This window comes from Leucopleurus acutus, assembly GCF_964270905.1.
Source record: "Leucopleurus acutus genome assembly, chromosome: 16".
Taxonomy (NCBI): Eukaryota; Metazoa; Chordata; class Mammalia; order Artiodactyla; family Delphinidae; genus Leucopleurus; species Leucopleurus acutus.
This window is the reverse complement of record NC_139158.1, coordinates 44,634,395-44,651,348: the sequence shown is the minus strand read 5'-3', so window position 1 is coordinate 44,651,348 and position 16,954 is coordinate 44,634,395. Positions and strand designations below refer to the sequence as shown.

At 57.8% G+C, this 16,954-nt stretch overlaps 2 protein-coding genes across 5 annotated transcripts in view; one reads left to right on the top strand and one right to left on the bottom strand.

Moving 5' to 3' along the window:
- Positions 1-4,391, top strand: part of ABHD12 (abhydrolase domain containing 12, lysophospholipase) — a 68,527-nt gene extending 64,136 nt beyond the window's left edge. For all 3 annotated transcript variants that reach the window (XM_082857993.1, XM_082857994.1, XM_082857995.1), the window contains 3 exons: positions 1,593-1,671; positions 2,660-2,787; positions 3,761-4,391. In XM_082857993.1, coding sequence (XP_082714119.1) covers positions 1,593-1,671; positions 2,660-2,787; positions 3,761-3,800 — 247 coding nt within the window. In that variant the 3' untranslated portion in view covers positions 3,801-4,391. The remainder of the gene's footprint in view (positions 1-1,592; positions 1,672-2,659; positions 2,788-3,760) is intronic.
- A 3,231-nt stretch (positions 4,392-7,622) lies between these two features.
- The window catches only part of PYGB (glycogen phosphorylase B), a 51,963-nt gene continuing 42,631 nt past the window's right edge, over positions 7,623-16,954 (bottom strand). For both annotated transcript variants that reach the window (XM_082857990.1, XM_082857991.1), the window contains 6 exons: positions 14,450-14,508; positions 12,572-12,713; positions 10,827-11,034; positions 10,122-10,256; positions 8,971-9,037; positions 7,623-7,871 (listed from right to left, as the gene is read on the bottom strand). In XM_082857990.1, the coding sequence (XP_082714116.1) occupies positions 7,719-7,871; positions 8,971-9,037; positions 10,122-10,256; positions 10,827-11,034; positions 12,572-12,713; positions 14,450-14,508 (764 nt within the window). In that variant the 3' untranslated portion in view covers positions 7,623-7,718. The remainder of the gene's footprint in view (positions 7,872-8,970; positions 9,038-10,121; positions 10,257-10,826; positions 11,035-12,571; positions 12,714-14,449; positions 14,509-16,954) is intronic.

Here is a 16,954-nt window from a genome sequence, read left to right as displayed (position 1 = left end):
AAAAACCCCAAGAACCCCCAGAATAAGTGTCTTGAGTCACGTTAACCAAGTAGGATAGGATTCTGAATACATAGGGATCTTTTCTAAGCAACACATCTCTGTAAAGGGAATGTCAGTTAGAGAAGGAGAACCAGGAATGTGGAAAGACTGTAGGATTAGATTAAAGAGTAGGAAGACAACATATTTTTGGTCCATAAAGCTGTTTTATTTGAAAATTATGTCAAAACCAGAACTCCTAAACAGGTATTAAAGCAGTAATAGTAACTGTTATTCAAAAAATGACTTTGCCTCAGCCACTGGTTTTGTGTTTGGTTATGGAAAGATGTTACGAAGTTTAATATTAAAAGTATTTCTCTGAGGTAAACCAGCAGTTACATGTTCTATTTAAGGACTGTTTCTTTGAACAATGTTCAGATTCTGCTGACATTATCTTTGTGATATCTTAATTTCATGGGGTTTAATTTCTTCAAAAAAAAGAAAAAGGAAAAATCCTTATCTGAATATGCAGTTAACATTTAAAAATCTACATTTTTCAAAGAAGAGTTATCTGAGTAGACTGGGTTCCCTCTAAAAATGACAACGATGAGAAAGCCACCTTTGGCTGCCCCCCCGCTGAGCCTGGGTGAGTGCTGGTGGGCCGGCCGGCCCTCACCCACTGGAAGTCAGGAGCCCCAGCTTGGTGGGCAGATCTGTTCCCAAATATTTGGTAAGGTGACAGCGTGTGAGGGGGGCCTCCAGAGTCAGAGAAGCTACGAAGCAGCTTTGTGGGTGGAAGTCCAGAAAAGATGTCACCCGTCAAAGCGTGACTCGCACACCAGCAGCCCTCCACCCTGGGAGTGGAACGTGGTGGGCAGGTGAACTTGCGAGCCGCTAGCAGCAGTTGCAGACTGCCAGAGTTGGGCCTCTGAGGGGCGGTGCGCCCCCAGGCCTGGTCCTGCCAGGTGCCAGGCTTGCCCCGGGGCTGCCCTTGTGAAGTCCCCAGATCAGCATGGGATCGCCAACAACAGGTATCTGCTGCGTCCAGCAGCTCCCCATGAGACCTCAGTGAGGGGCGCCTAGGAGACCCCAGGCCCATCCAGTCCTTCTGTTAGGTGGTTTGCTGAAGAACAGGATCCTGTGAACCTGTTGAGAATGTTCATTTACTCGAAACTCTCAGGAGTGACCTTAAATGTCATTTACACGAAGGATGAATTAGAGGGTGGCTCTTTTGCCAACAGATGTCCAGTAAAGTTCATCTGAGTGAGTTTCCTGGCCCACCTAAATTACTTCGTTTGTAAATGTTGTTTTGTAACTTTTTAAGAATAGTCTACTAGCAAAAAAAATAATTTTTAATTTCCAGGAAATATTCAGGGACCCGATTTGGTGAATGAATTGATCTCTAGATTTGACTGGCACCTGTCACCTAGAATAGATATTGATGGAAACATCTAAGAAATCAACTGCTAGTTCTCTATTAAAATGCCTAGTCTGAGGCGTTCCACACCACGGTGAAGCGCTCTCTAAGTCAGGTCCCTGCTGTGGGCAGGGCTGGGAGCCCAGGAGACCCCAGCTCCTCCTGGGGGCCGGTCCAGCGCCTTTCTCCCTCCCTGCAGCGTGAAGCATATCTCCTGCTCCCTGCTCATCCTGCACGCCGAGGACGACCCTGTCGTGCCCTTCCAGCTTGGCAGAAAGGTGGGTGTCCAGCGGGCGTCGGGCAAACTCATGTTCGGTCCAGGCTAGGCCAGGCGGGTGTGGAGGGTCCTGCTGCTGGCAGGGCCCCTTGTGAGGGAGAGGGCAGAGGAGGTTGGCAGCAGGGTCGGGGCAGGGCTGGACAGCTGATGCCGCCCCAGAAGGAAACGTGAAAACAAGCAAATGAAAATCTCCTGGGTCCCCCGTACAGGGGACTCAGTCAGGAGGGCTTGCCAGTTACTGGCTGGAGGGAAAGAAGCCTTGATGACGAGGCTCCCCCGGTGGCTGGAATTGGTACAGAACTCTCACCTCTTCTCTTGCCTCTGGGATGGGACTGACGACAGAGGGTGCCACGTTGCCTCTGTGTCTGCTTTTGCTGTATTTGCTTTGCCTTTGCTGCCAGGAAGCCTGATTAAATTTGTAGGTGGGGGTAGGGTGGGAGAGAGCACTGTCTGGCCATGGCGCTGGCCTGCTAGAGGGCGCGACGCCCAGGCCACATCAGACCAGGCCTGAGGCAGGTGTGTGAGGGCCAGGTCCTTCCCTCCAGCTGGTTCGGGCACGTGACCTGGCCATCCTGGGCTGGGAGGAGGGGGCTGAGGTGGCATAGGTCCTGAGCCACCTTGTTGGCGGGCCTTGACCCAGGCACACGGCAAAGTTTGAGGCACACAGCCCACCCAGCCCCAGGGACTGAGCCATCGGGGCTGCTCCTGGCACTCAGGCCACCACCGCATCCCGTAGCAGGTGGCTCTCTGTGGTGCTGCAGGCCCCTGAGGAAGGGCGGTCTGCAAGACAGGCGTGAGGATGGAGAGGGTCTTGAGTGGTGGCCCCGAGGGTCCCTGCTGTGGGCGAGGCAGGCTGCAGGGTGCTGTGCATGGGGGCCTTGGGCTGCTCTTTGGAGACAGTGGCCATGGGCTGCTCTCTGTTGCAGGGGGAGGCCAGTAGGCAGGTCACCCCCAGGCCCTGGGCGCTGACCCGCCTCTCCCTCCCCCAGCTCTACAACATTGCTGCACCGTCACGCAGCTTCCGAGACTTCAAGGTTCAATTCATCCCCTTCCACTCGGACCTTGGCTACAGGCACAAGTACATCTACAAGAGCCCTGAGCTTCCACGGATCCTGAGGTGAGGCGCTCTCCTCTCACCTGCGATGCCGTCCTGCGTGGCGATGGCTCAGGCGTGTGCGGCCGCAGCTGCAAAAGCCATTTCGGGGCCGAGTCACAGTGTGGGGTCAAGAGTGTCACCCCTCCCTCCTGGGCCGTCCCCACCGTCAGTAGGGCTGTGATCTCCCTGTGATGCAGGTCGTGCAGCGCAGACACCACAGCTGCTTTGGGTCAGGCCTCCATCCCTTCCCATAGGCCCGTCAGGTTGCTGCTCCTGTGCGTGGGGCACAGGGGGTGCAGGTCTGGGCCAGCTCCTCAAAAGCCCCAGCTGCTTCTGGAAGGGAGGCTGTGCCCCTGGCTGCACTGCGCTGGCTGAAATCCTGGGCCAGGACGTGGGCTGCCACCCCGGGCACCCATCTCGAGCTTGGGCGCAGAGCCTGAGGATGAGGGGTGCACTGGTGGCAAAGCAAAGGGTTTGGATGGACCAGGCACTCCCTGCCTTCCGCTGGAGGGTGCAGGCAGCCTGCACGTCCCGGCTGGGTGGCCTCTGCTGAGCCCGGGGTGCTGGAATCGGCCCTCGGTGAGGTGTGTGCCGAGTGGTTACACTTTGCCCTTGAGGTTCCAGGGGCGTTCCTTTGCAGTTTCTTGCCTCCCGGAGGTGGGTTGCTGCGAGGGGACAGTAATGAGTATGGGTTTGCTCTGGGACTATGGTTTTTCCCCATAAAAGGAATACATTACATAAAATGTAGACCAGAGAATGGCTCCAACATCGGGGTGCAGTTAGTGACCCCATCCTTGCTCCTGTGTGTCAGGACTTAACTTGGGCACTGCCTTTGGCGCCCTGCTTGTTTAACTCACAGGGTTTTCTGAGCGGAAGTGTGGTCCTCCAGGCTCCTTTGCGGCCTCCCCAGGTGGGCTGTAGGAGGACCACAGGAGGTGGGGTCTCAGGTTTGGTCTCAAGAGGTTTGGCCGACAGGTTTCCTCCTCTGGTCCAGGGAATTCCTGGGGAAGTCGGAACCAGGGCGCCAGCACTGAGTGTTACTCGCCACCTGAAGGAGCATGAAGATGTCTGCCCTTGTCCCCCTCTTCCTCCGGCCAGCCCGGCACCCTGGAGATGTGCCTGGAGAGAGAACTCGGATGCCAGCGGGCCAGGCAGAGGAGGCCCTGGCAGACCTGAGGCGCCCGCCCCGGGTGGCTGGGAGCACAGGTTTCTGTGGACAGCGTGGGGGGCGGGCATGTGGCCCTCTCTCCCTCTTGCTGCCACTCAACCTGAGGTCTTGTTGGGAAGACAGTGACAGAGCTTTCTGGCCATCGGCTAGTTGATCCCACACTTCCTGAGCTGGGCACCAGGAGCCTGGGGCAGGAGGCGTGGGGTCTTGGGACCACGTTGAGCTTTCTGGCACCACCCTCAAGAATGTGGGGAAACTTGGGTTCTTTCTGTCCCTTCCCAGAACGGACTCTAGTGGTTCCATCAGCCCCTCCTGCCGTGTGCACCCCGCTTGCCTTCCTTGGTGTCCGTGCCTCCCTGGGCGGCCCCACTGCTCCCAGCGGGGGAGGTGCCCGTGGTCTGCCTTCCTCCGATTTCCACCCACCTGTCTACCTAACCTGGCCTTAGACGGAGCATTTATTTAAGAATAAAATCGTGGTGGTGGTCTGTCTGATTTCTCAGTGACGCCTCCAGCCCAGGCCCTACCCACAGTCCCAGGCCACTCTCAGGACCCGACCATATGGGAGGTGGTATTGGCCAAGGATCATGGGCCCTTCTTTCCCGCTTCCTTCCAGACACTGAGGCCCAGCACGGAGGGGCGTTATCTCTGGGGAAAGGAACGTTCACGGTGGGGAGGTGGAGATGGCTTTTCCAGGCGGAGCAGATGGCATTTTTCTAAAAACCAGGCCTACGCAGGTGACCTTTCCAGCCTTATAGTTAACAAGCTCGTTGAATGTTGCCGTGTCGATGGACAGGTGGTGGGGTTTAGGCTGCTGGAGTCCAGGGACTCTTCTGGCCCGCGAGCATTGCCCTGTTCACTCACTGGTGGTGGCGCTTGTGTTGTTTGGCTTTTTGCGAAACCAGCCTCCCCTGCACGTGTGCCGCTCCCAGCCAGCGCCTGCCAGCTGTCCACTTCTCACCTCCCCACTAAGTGCCCTCTCTCCCAGGAGAGGGTGTGTGGCTTAATAAGGGGGCTTCGAGCTGTGCAGCACAGGGTTTGTCCCAGGTCGGAGGACTTCAGCCCACCCGGGTCTCTCCTGATGGCAGGCCTTCCTCCCCTAGATCGTCAGGCTCTGGCACTTTCCAGTCTCAGCAGCGCAGAGATTCCCCAGGGTGGGGAGGGGCTTGTTTACCTGCCCCCCTTGTGGCCTGTTAGCAGCTATGCCCTGGCTGGAAGCCCAGAAGCAGGTCACACCCTCTTTCTGAAGCACCTTAGAGCTGCCCAACGTGATTCTTGTATCTGGAAAACCCATGTCTTTCTTAAACCAGGTTTGAAACGGAACAGACCTTCCTGAGGTCAGTTTGTCAGTTATCTTCTACTGGACGGGTTTACTCTGCACTCCTGGTATCTAATTCAGGTGTGAGCACGGCCTGCAGGGCCCCACCCCGTCCCCCAGCTTCATGTCTCCTTGGATTTCCGTCAGAGCTGGGACACCCATCCCCACCTGACACCGTCTTCATGTAACTAAAGCACGAAGTGCCCGCCTGGCCAGGGCAGCCCCTTCGTGCTTTTCTCAGTCACTGAGGCTCCTGGAGGCCCTGCAGCTCAGAGCCACATCCCCAGCTCGTCTTGACCGACGAGGCCGTCTAGACCCGGCCTGCTCTGCCTGGGCTCAAGTCTGCATCTTGTTTTTCTTAAAATTTTGTCTATGTAAGTTGCCTCAGATTTTTGGGGGGGGGGGGGGAATAAGGTAGGCTATAAAGTAAAAATACAAGCTGTTAGTGTTTTTACAGGTGTCTGACCGTCTGAAGATAAGGAAGCATAAGGGATCGTGGGGCTGGTAGCTGCCGCCCTTGTCAGCTGTCAGGTAATTAGTAATCAGGTCTACACATCTCTGCCTGGTGGCATCTCAGCTTATTACCTCGGTCTGAGCGACTAAGCTTACACTGTGGGTTAGAACTGACCCTTTAATGGGTCACAACAGTCGGTGCTCAGGAACAGCAAGAGATGTGCACAGCTGTGAACTGGGGTCGTCAGATGCATGTGTCCCAGGAGCTGCCCCAGACCTGAGACCAGGAATGTGCATCTCAGGTGCCCCCAACCAAGGGGCGGCTCGCACATCCCACCACCAGCAGGGGTCCACGGCGTTCTTGGGTACTTTGGGTAACAATAAGCCCCGAGTCACATCCCTCTGGGTTCTTGATTTAACCTGCAGCCATACAATTTGGGGTCGGGGGGGGGGGGGGGAGGAGTTTTGGTCCCCAGGGCGTTCCACTTCCCAGGACCAGGAGTGGGTGGCAGAAGATGGGTGCAAAAAACAGTACAATTCACACCAAAAATGCCAACACCCAGGAGACAGTTTTCCAAGTGGCTGGGTTTGACGGTTCAGGTACTCGTGGCTCTAAGCCCCACATGCAGCTGGGGGTGAGAGAACTTTCTGTTCTCAGTCCTGGAATGATGGACCATAATTTAGCCCGGCTGGGACATGGACTGCCCTGGGCACAAGAGTGACACACAGAGGCCAGATCAACTGAGCACAAGCAGGAAGGTTTAATCCGTTTCTCACACGAGGCAGTGACAGTGAGGGGCACAGTGATGGTTACACTCGGCCTAAGGGATGGGCAGCAGAGGGCGCTGGGGATGCAACCACAGACCCTCACGCCTCTGGTGACCTGAGCAGTCAGGATGGGGATGAGGGCAGGACCCTGTGCCACCCAGGTCCAGCATTTGAGGAGACAGCCTCCGGAAGCTTCCGCCCACAGCTCCTGCCTGCTCCCTGGCCCTGTCCTTCCCACCTGCTCACCCGCCCTCCCCAGCACCAGCCTGCTCTCTGGGCAGAATGGAAAGTGGGCTCCTCTCTGGGCCCACTCAGTCCTTTTCCAGACCAGGTTGTCATGCTGCTGGGAGGAGGGAGGCCGGCCTCCCGTGAGACCGGAAACGCACCCTCCTGGACTCGACGGGCACAGATCTGCAGCGGGGCTGGGTGTTCAGCTTCACCCAGCAGAAGTAGGGACCCCACCTGGGTCCCCAGGGCCAGGTGAGAACATCCCAGCATTGCCTCCCCAGGCACTAAACTTCAAAAGTGCTATTTTTAGTTGCTAAAACAAGGAAAGGCTTCAGCTAGTTTCATTTCCTTGTGAAAAATCTTATGAAAAAGCAAAACCAAACGAATTCTGCACCAGCCAGCCTTGTCCCAGCCAAAGCTCCCTAGACGCTGGACACAGGTGTTGTCCCCAGTGTCACTCTCAGTTGTCCTGGGGCCTCTTTATCTGATCAATCTGGAAACCCCGGGCTGGGTGCCCACACAGCAGCTATGAGGACATGGCCTAGCACAGTGGACCCTCCCTGCATGGCCAGGAGGCAGAGCTGGGCCAGGGAGGACTGGGGCCACACTGGACGAGGTGCTGCAGAAACATACACGGCCCCAGGCTTTACCACGGCTACCTGGCCGGACCCCAGAATCCAGAGGCTCAGAACTAAAAACGAGCTCACACAAGGCGTTTGCAAGGCTGCAGGGAGCCCAGCAGACAAGTCCACCTTCCCCCACCTCCATGGGACAGGTGGGCAGAGCAGCAGGCCAGCTGCCCTGCTCAGTGCTGTGGGCTCTGCTTGCCTGCAGGAAACGGGGGAGCATCTCACCTCAGCATCTTCCCCCAACCCAACCCAACCCCCGAAAGCCACCACCCGGATCCCCATGGCCGTCCCGGAAACAGCACTGAAAAAAGCAGGGTGCTGGTAAAGTGCTTGGAAACGGGCAGTCAGCAAGAAAACAAACGCCTCTGGTCCCGAGGGGGAGGGTGGAGGCCTAATCCCTGGGGAGGCTGGGGGGCGGGGTCTTCAGGGCAGAGGGCTCCACGCCCCAGATGTCCCGGGCGTACTCCGTGATGGTCCGGTCACTGGAGAACTTGCCCGAGCAAGCGATGTTCCTGATGACCTTTTTGGTCCACTCCTTGGGGTTCTGTAGAGGGAAGCGGTGCTCGGTGACCTCGGGCTGTTCCCAGATGCGCTTAGGCCCTGGGCAGCCAACCAAGAGTTCACTGGGAAGGGGGCCCACCCACCAGAAAAGTTTCCAGATGACTAGACAGAGGTCCTGCTGGGGTGCGGCGCACACAATGCACAGACACCCCACCAGAGGAGTATGCGCCCCCAGACTGCAGCCAGCACCAGGAGGGGCCTCCCCGAAAGGAAAGCAAAGTTCCTCCCGGAGCCCGGAAGATCACTCGGTTTCTAGGCCCCCTCCTGTTCTGTCACAGGAGGGAACATCAGGGGCTGTTTCCTCGGGGGGGGGGGGGGGGGGGGCGTGGGTGGGAGGGATGAGACGTGGGCAACAACTCAGACACACAAACCCCTCAGGCTGTGTCCAAGAATCTGCTTGAACGACCTGGGCAATGAACCATCTGCCCCAACAACTGCACAGTCACGCCCCCATCGCCAGTGTGCCCTCCTGCTGCCATCCTTGGCTGGGTGCACAGGGTGGAACACCCTCCTTTCCCTCCCCAGGTTCAGGAGCTGAGTCTTCCCAGGAGACCCCACTGGACATGCACACTCTCTGTGGGCCACGCCAAGGCAGGGACACAGGGCCGCGGACTGGGGAGCTGGCTCCCGCAGCCCCACCTTAGAAACTCGGCTCCTTAGAGCTACAAGTCCTTGTTCTACTTGCTGTCAGATCTGTCACTTTTACAAGGAATCGTTCGTCTTCTCATTTTAAGCACAGAAAGGTCTTCACTGCTTACAAGGCCCATCCCTCACCTCAGGCTCTCCTGATCACACCCACGTGGGCGGTCAGATGGCGGGCTAGGGTGTGCAGAGCCTCCAGAAGGAAACTCCTGCCCTGCTCACCTGCTCTCTGTGGCAGCTGCCCAGAGGCTGCAGGGGAAAGTGCGCTGGTGTGGACAGCAGCCTGGGCAGAGGGCCAGCCGAGTCAGTCCCTGAGCAGGAAATGAGGAAGCCCAACCTGCCCTGGGCCACTAGATGAACTGTGACCTCCTGGGAGTGGCCCGAGACAGCAGGACGCAGCCACACCCTGCTGCTTCGCTGCCAGGGCCCAAGGACCTTACCCGGTACAGCTGGTCCACCCGGGCCTGGCACGCCACGTATGCCTCATAATCCGCAAACACCTTGAACCTGAAATGGGAGACAGGAAGCTGGGCTGGGTGGGTGACGAGTGGGAGGTCAGGAAACGGGCCTGGCTGGCTGTCTCCTCATGCTTTGCAGGACAGGGGTGACCACGGGGACTACTCTGTGAGCAACACTTCTGTCCTGGGGACGCTATTCTAGAAAAACCTTATTTTAACCCAGTGTTCTTTAAAGAACCCGTGCACGTGGGTCAGAGCTGCACAGGCTGAGGCCTCCCGCCAATTTCACCTCCAGGGGAAGGGCACAGGGTGACCACAGGCTCCATCACCATCTGTTCTCAGATCTCACGGGCTGAGAACTGGTGGTGCAGGATTTATGGACACAGAAACACGTTTTGTTTACGATTGAGTCAGAAACACAATTCATGAAACTCTGTAAAGTCCCTCCTTGATCACAGACCTCAGCAGGGCCAAGCTCCCAGCCCCGGGCGTGTGTGGAGTTACGAGATCGATCGGGTCTAACAGAAGCCAGCTGACAGCATTCATCAAAAAGTGACAGACTAAACCAAAGGAACTGCCAGTGGAATAGAGGTCGATTCTCAGCCTTTGACAGACTCAGCTTTTACCACCTGGGTGGAGAAGAGGCCTGTCGTCAGAGAGAGCACTGCCGACCTATAACAAGTGCTGTGCAAGGCTGTGCCCCGGGGAGCAGAACCCCGTGTCAACGGCCTCGTAAAACACTAACCATGTGGTAACCCACGGCCTCACAAGCTCATTCCACCTGAACCACTCTTGGGCTCCCCATTAAACCCAGGCTCCCTCTGCCCCGAGGAAGTCACCTCCAGCCCGCCCAGGCGACGCTTGTCACTCCCGTCCAAGGAGGTCAGCTGGTGCCGGGGGCCTGGGGCTGGACCTGGCAGCTGGCAATCCCACCACCAGGCCCCCAGGCTCGCTGAGCACCGTCAGAAGCCCCACAAACCCTGGCCCCTGGGTGCAGCCGAGCCTCTCTGGCCGTGGGCTGAGGTGAGGGTGAGCCTCACCGAGGCCCAGGCTTGGCCCCAAACAACGTGCAGTTTTCAGCCTGCCAGGGGGACCCTTTGACCCATCGGTGAGGGACGAGGGGCCTGTCTCACCTGTCATGGTTCAGCAGCATGTCGACGACACCCTTGAAACAGTCGGGCTCCCTGGGGGAGAAGAAGCCGCTGCTGATCTGGTCCACGGCCTGCCGCAGCTCGGGCAGGGAGTCGTAGTACTCCCGGGCGTTGTACCTGTGGGGAGATGGCAGCCGCATGGGCAGACGCTGGGGCCGTTTGTGCCTCAGGCCCAGGACAGCCAGGGGGGATAGGCAACTACAGGCACTGGGAGGTGGACATGGGCCGTGAGCACATCAATTCCACCTCCTCCTTTTACTGTTACAGACACGTGGTTGCTAGAGGACGTACAAGTCACATGCATGGCTCTGTCGCAGTCCTCCGAGAGAGGATGCTCAGGCAGCCCCGCCCCCCCCCCCCCCCCCCCCAGTGCCAGGATGTTGCAGAAGAAAATGACATGTGAAACCAAGCTGGAGAGACACCCTGTGACCATTAGGGAGTCTGGGGAGAGGGAGGCGTGTGGCAGACATGGGACAGGGCCGAAAGGGCCAACGCTCACAGGCTGACAAGGTTCCGACTGTTAGGGTTCAGCAGCTGGTGCCTGAGGCCTCAACAACTCCCCTGAGGGATTTTAGGCAACTAGGCAACTTCAGTTGCACAGAATTAGGCCGGGCTGGGACCCCTCACAGTATCCAAGGGTGTGAAAAACAAGTAGAGGAGATCTGAGGTCTTGAGAGGGACACACACCCTTTCCGGTCCAGGGCTTCCACGTCCTCCACCCGCAAGCCAAAGATGAAGAGGTTCTCGGCCCCAGCTTCCTCAGCCATCTCCACGTTGGCTCCGTCCATGGTGCCGATGGTGAGGGCCCCATTGAGCATGAACTTCATGTTGCCTGTGCCCGAGGCCTCGGTGCCCGCGGTGGAGATCTGCTGTGACAGGTCGGCGGCGGGGATCACTGCAAGGCGGCGAGAACAAGACCCGTCAGCCATGAACCGCTCAACACGAGAGAATTGGAACAGCACAGCAACACCATGCACTGACCACACCACCTGTACGGCTCCCTTTTTTGACCCAGGGCAGCCTGAGGCAGAGGATCCACAGTGGAGACGCCTGAGAAGCCCTGCAGGTGGCAAAGGACCTTTGTTCTGGAACCTTCCGTGGACCAGGGCCAAATCAAAGCCTGGTGTTGTCATCATTCCCTTGTATCCTGACATCACTGCTGTCTTATTCGATCAGCCCCGCAGGCTCCTTAAATGGCTTAAAGAGGAATCCGACTCACAGCACCAGAGGACTGGGGACAGCGGGGGGACAATCTTCTTGTGGCCACACGCACCAAAGTCACTCTGTGCCGTTTACAGACTGGCATAGCGGCCAAGACACAACCCCATCCGTGGCCCTGCAGCTTCTCCCAAGTGTGGGTTCCCTGCGTGAGTTTCTCCATGTGGCAGCAGGAACGCAGCCTCCGTCCTGCCTGCCTTGGCATCCCTGCTCCCACGTCCTCAGCTCGTTCTCAGAGCTAATGCTGCTTCCCTAACCCAGCTGAAGGGCACTCGGGGTCAGCCAAGACCAGAGCCCAGCCCCTTCTTCAAGGTCAAGTCCAGGTGCCAGGATAGAGACACAGGCACCCCCGGCCCCTCAGGCAGAGGGACATGGGCAGACGGGATGGTGGACACGTTACCACAGCCAGTCCAAGAGCTGGGGGAGGGTGTGGGGCCCAACTCCAGGCTGGCTGTCCCCAAGGTCAGTTCTAAGGAAGCGCAGGCACTGGCCTGGGAGTGCCAGGCAGCGGCCGTAAGTTGGTCTAGAAGCTCAGTGAAACGCTAACCCCAACCCAACCCCCGAGCCACACATGGTCCATGGCAGTGGCGGGACCACAGGGATGGTCCTGATCCGTCCGCAACGGAGGAGGAGGGAGTGCGTGAACCTGCCCTTCACTCAACGCCTGGAGGGCAGCGCAGTCTCATGCATCAGAGGGGCTGCTACTCGGGCCACAGGTCCAGGCTCAGGTTTCCCAGCACTTCCTGCCAGGTCTCCGGAAGTGGCTGGCTTAGAAGGGCCTGTCCAGCTCAGGACAGCTATGCTCCGAGGCACATCTGGCCACAGGCCCTTCTCCAGATGGCAACACACACCCAGTACCCCCAAAGTGGAGTGGCCCCAGGCTAAACCCTCGCAGAGCAGGTGCAGGACGCCAGGCCAGAGTGGACAGGTGGGGATGAGCAGAAGCATCCTCTGGGGGACGGGGAGGGCCAGCAAGAGGGAGCCCCGGGGCAGAGGAGCGAGGAGGGGGAGCAGTGGGAAGTTCAGAGACCAAGGATGTGTGAGACCGAGGACGACCCACACACTCGGTGGCAGCAGGGCTCCCCCAGAGCCAGGCCAGGGGTGGGGGGCCCTCTGGCTGGGCAGCCTGGTGTTGGGGCTGTTAATCCGTCTGAAAGCAAGACAGGCCCTGACCACAGAGGACCACTGGCTGCGCCCAGGTAGGGCAGGCTCACCTTTCTCGGCCAAGGACACTCTGTAGTTCTCCAGGAAGATCACTTTGAGCCTGTCGCCCACGACCGGATCGTGGTTGACGACGTCGCCGATGGACGTGACCAGCTTGATGATCATCTTGGCCATGTGGTAGCCGGGCGCTGCCTGGAAAGGGGGAGGGGCGCTCAGCAGACACCCTGTGCTCAGGGGCATGGCAGGGTCGCCGGAGCCCGGGCTGCACATGCCCAGCCGAGTGGCTCTGCCAGCGGGGCGGTCCCACGGCAGGGGAGGGGTGGGCTGAGGCCATGGCATCCCTGCGTGTCCTGCCCTCAACCTGGCAGACGGACCCACAGAGCGCGGCGCCCCACCCGCTTCCTCGGCTTCAACCGAGCACCTCTCATGACGGCGCCTCACCCACGTGCACAAATCTGTCAACCTCAAGCTTGGTTTTCTGATTCTAGTTGGTTTTTTCAAAAATGGAGAGAGGGAACAAGGACCTCTGAGAACTGACTACCGACTTATAGGAAATGCAGGGAAACAAGGAAAGTACTGGGAGATACCAGAGGGACGCGGTTTGGGGAAGACACACAACCCGATTTCTGTAACAAATTGCAGGGAAAAAAAAGAGGGGGACGTGGAGAAAAACCTACAGATGAAGAGATTTAAGAGACACAGCCACCCGTCACCATGTGAGAACCTTGCTGGGTCCTGATTCAAACAAGCTCAAGGTATTTGTAGCTGTCACAAGACCGCTGCGTGTGGCCCTGGCTGGATATTTAATGATGTGGAGGAATTCTTGTCAAGTGTTTTAGGTGTGATGGTGGCGCTGTGTGGTTTTGCAGGAAAACATCACTGTGAAGACAACTGATTAAGTTCTTAGGGTTGAAGTGTTATAATGTCTGTAATCTATCTACTATGAAATGGTTCAGCAAAAGTCTGGGGGACAGGTTTGTGGATGTTCTACACTTCTGTTTTTCTCTTTTTAAAAATGTTAATTTAAAAAAGTTAACATTTTTTAACTTTTTGAAAGTCCACATCTCTAAAATGCATACGGAAATACTGACAAAACAGCATGCTGGGGTGGGGTGGTGGTGGAATGAATTGGGAGATTGGGATTGACATATATACACTAATATGTATGAAATAGATTAAGTTAAAAAAAAAAAAAGAAAAAGAACCCCAGCATGCTGTCCGGAGTCTGCTTTAGAAACATCAGGAGTCGTGGGGCCGGGGGACGGTGGCAGAGACAGAACAAGACGGGCCTGCCTGTGAGGTGCCCCCACCTTCATATGTGCTCAAGTAAGAGGCGAGGACAGTCCTGGGCCCACCTGCAGCCCCCGTGAAGCAGCTGTGCCCAGGCTTCTGGGAAAAGTGGCAGAGGGTGGGGACGCGGGCCCTAGAGCGCGGAGCCGGGTGATGGGACCCACTGATGCCTGCCGGCGATACGCTGGGACTCTGAGATCCCACGCCCAAAAGCACGTGTAAATAAAACGAATAAGGCCAGGCTGAGCCGAGAGCAGGCGCACGTCTGGCTGACGAAGCAGCCAGCGACTCACGCCTACTTGGCGCACCAGTGCAGGGGAGGCGTGGATATCCGGCAGTCACAAGAGAAATGGCGCTGCCCCGTGAGAGCCCAGTAGAGACTGGCCCTTGGGGCTGGGGACCCCACTCCCCTGGGCCGGGCAGGCAGGGGCCCCATGCAGCTCCCTCCTGTGGCTGGGCTGATGGAGCCTGAGCTGGCCCAGAGGCACACCTGGGGCCAGGACCTCTGGGCTGTGTGTGCAGGTTGGTGCCCGGCCACCCGCAGCATCCAGCCCCGATGCAGAGACGCTGCTGAAAAGCACGGTGGTTCGTGCATCCCCGACCAACGCCAAGCAGGAACCAAGAAGACGTCCCCTCACCTTGCCCCCGATCATGACGGTCCTGGGCACAAAGGCCTGGGCTGGGTCCTTCTTTATTCCTGCAGGACAAACAAAAAGAGAGCCACGTGAAGCCCCTGGAGCCAGACATGCCTGAGCCCTGGGACAGGCCTCGGTGACAGTGTCTTCAGAGGCCAGCCCGACACAGGTGCTGCACTGCCAGGAGCTCCCACTTACAGAATTCTACACTTGGTCCAGGTTGGTTTGGAAGGCCAGCCAGGAGCAGACTCTTCCAGAAAGTTCAGTGGAAAAGCTGTGCCTTTGTGTCCAGAACAGCCCAACACAGGAGCTTCTCTGGGTCTGGTCACCAGGACTGAAGGCCCTTGCACGTGATGGGTACTCAAAAATGGGGTGACCTTGGGATGGTGGTGATTCACCGTCAGCCTGCGAGAGGTGTCAGTGAGACCCCAAGCCCCCCCCGTCACTGGGACAGAGGCTAAGAAGCCCCCCAGACCTCTTCTGTACAGGAGCAGACAGCTCACCTCCAGCCCCAGCAGAATGAGATGTCTTCACCAGGCCACTGGTTTCCAGATTTCAGCTGGGGGGTGGGGGCAGGGAGTGTCTACAGAAGTGACAGGCCGCCCTAGATGGCTTTCACCAGAGTCAGGAATCGGCCGCAAGGTTTACAGGAGCCACTAAAGGGTCGCGGCTGATCTGTAACCTCTGTCTTCAGGTTCTAGTAGGAACACGGCCGTCCCTTAGTTCTGAATCTTCCCGCTTCCAGATTGTGGACAGAGTAACAAAGAGAACAGGAAAAAAATAAAGCCAAAACCCCACAAACCACATTTTTACGAAAACTAGTAAAGAAGAAAAATACGCTAACTCCAGATCACTGAGCAAGTCCTCCTGGGTCATGGGATGGGTGGGAGGCAGGGCTGCGAGCTCAGGGTCTCAGGAACCCCAGCCTCCCGGGGGCTGTGAGCGGGGGAGGCGGAGGCAGGAATGAGCCCCAGGGAGCCGGGCGGGCAGAGCCTGTCGGCACCCCTCCTACACAGAAACCTTGGAAAGGGGGTCTGGACATCCTTGTGGACAGAGGCCCACAGGGCCATGACGCCTCCTGAGCCAGCCTTGACTTGGAGCCCCAGAGAGGCATCACAAGCTGGGGAGGCCTGCGGCTGCCTTGAGCTCACGAGGCCCCGGCCAGCTCCTCAGACACGAGTGACCAACCTGAACACACGGCTTTGCCACAGACAAGGGCAGTGGAAGCAGCCTCCCTGTGAGTCTCCAACCTGTGAGGACTGTCGACGCAGATGGGAGACCACAGCGCCGAAACGCAAGACCCCGGGAGAAGGCAGAACACAGGTGACAAGGCAGAACTGCCCCACAGAGTGCAGCCCGATCACAGAAGCCAGGAGGGCGGGGAGACGTGCAGAAAACACAGTAGACACACAGAGTGTGGAAGCGGGGCCAGCAGACAACATGGAACAGAAAAGGAGGGAGAGCTATCAATAGGCAAAAAGAAGGTGGTGGAAGAAACCAACCACACACGTCACTGGAGCCCCAGGAGAAGAAAGCCAAACACATGTTTTAATGTATTTCAAGGAAACTTCCTAGAAATGATATAAGATATCAACCACCATCCTCAGAGTGCCCGAGCATCAGGAAAATTGACCCACAACAGCCGGCACCCAAGACACAGCCGAGTGGAATGAGCACAAGAGAGCAGCTCACTCCAGACCCACCCTCCAGATGGCGCTGCTCAAGGAAAGAACGGGAGACTGAGAACATCGCTTCAGCGGAACCACCCTTCCTGCAAGTGGCCACAGACTACTGTGGACATGGAAGACCTCGGGGCACAGGAGCTGGGCAGAAGGGCGACCGGACGGCCCTGTAAGAGGACTGGGCGTCTCATCGCAGACGGAAACCAGGTCAGATCGAGGCGAGGATGGCAGAGCAGCACCACGTTGTGCGCTGCATACACGCAGGTGGACGAGCGGGCGGGGGGCGGGTGACACGTGCCCTGAGGGCCCCATCGGAATGCCGCAGGCGCCCCGGACGCTCACCGCCGAGCAGAAGCAGCACCCTGGGCAGCAGGAAGGCGCCGGTCACAAGAGGTGACGGGGGGAAGGGCAGGCCACCCAGCGACTGGCCCTGCCGCTCACAGGCAGGGGATTCGGGGACGCCGCCCGGGAAACGACAAAGAAAATGCAGAAAAATCACAACTGCAGAAGAAAACCACAGCAAAGAGCACAGAACAAAGTCTCCGTGAACTGTCTGGCCCGGGAGGCGCGCCCTTCCGCCAAACGCACAGGAGGGCCCTCACCCGGGCCTTTTCTGAGGGTCGGGTCAGAACCATTCAACCCAAACTAGCAACCGTCCTGTCACTTCACTGTCTCACGAGCGAGCGGATCCCTCGAGACGGAGTCTCCCTCACTGGCAACTGGAGAGCTGATGTTCTCGAGGGGAGCTCTGCGTCTTGGAAAGTATTTGGTTCCTTTATTTTCAAAATTAGTATTTGCTTTACTACATTACAAGATCTTAAGAACC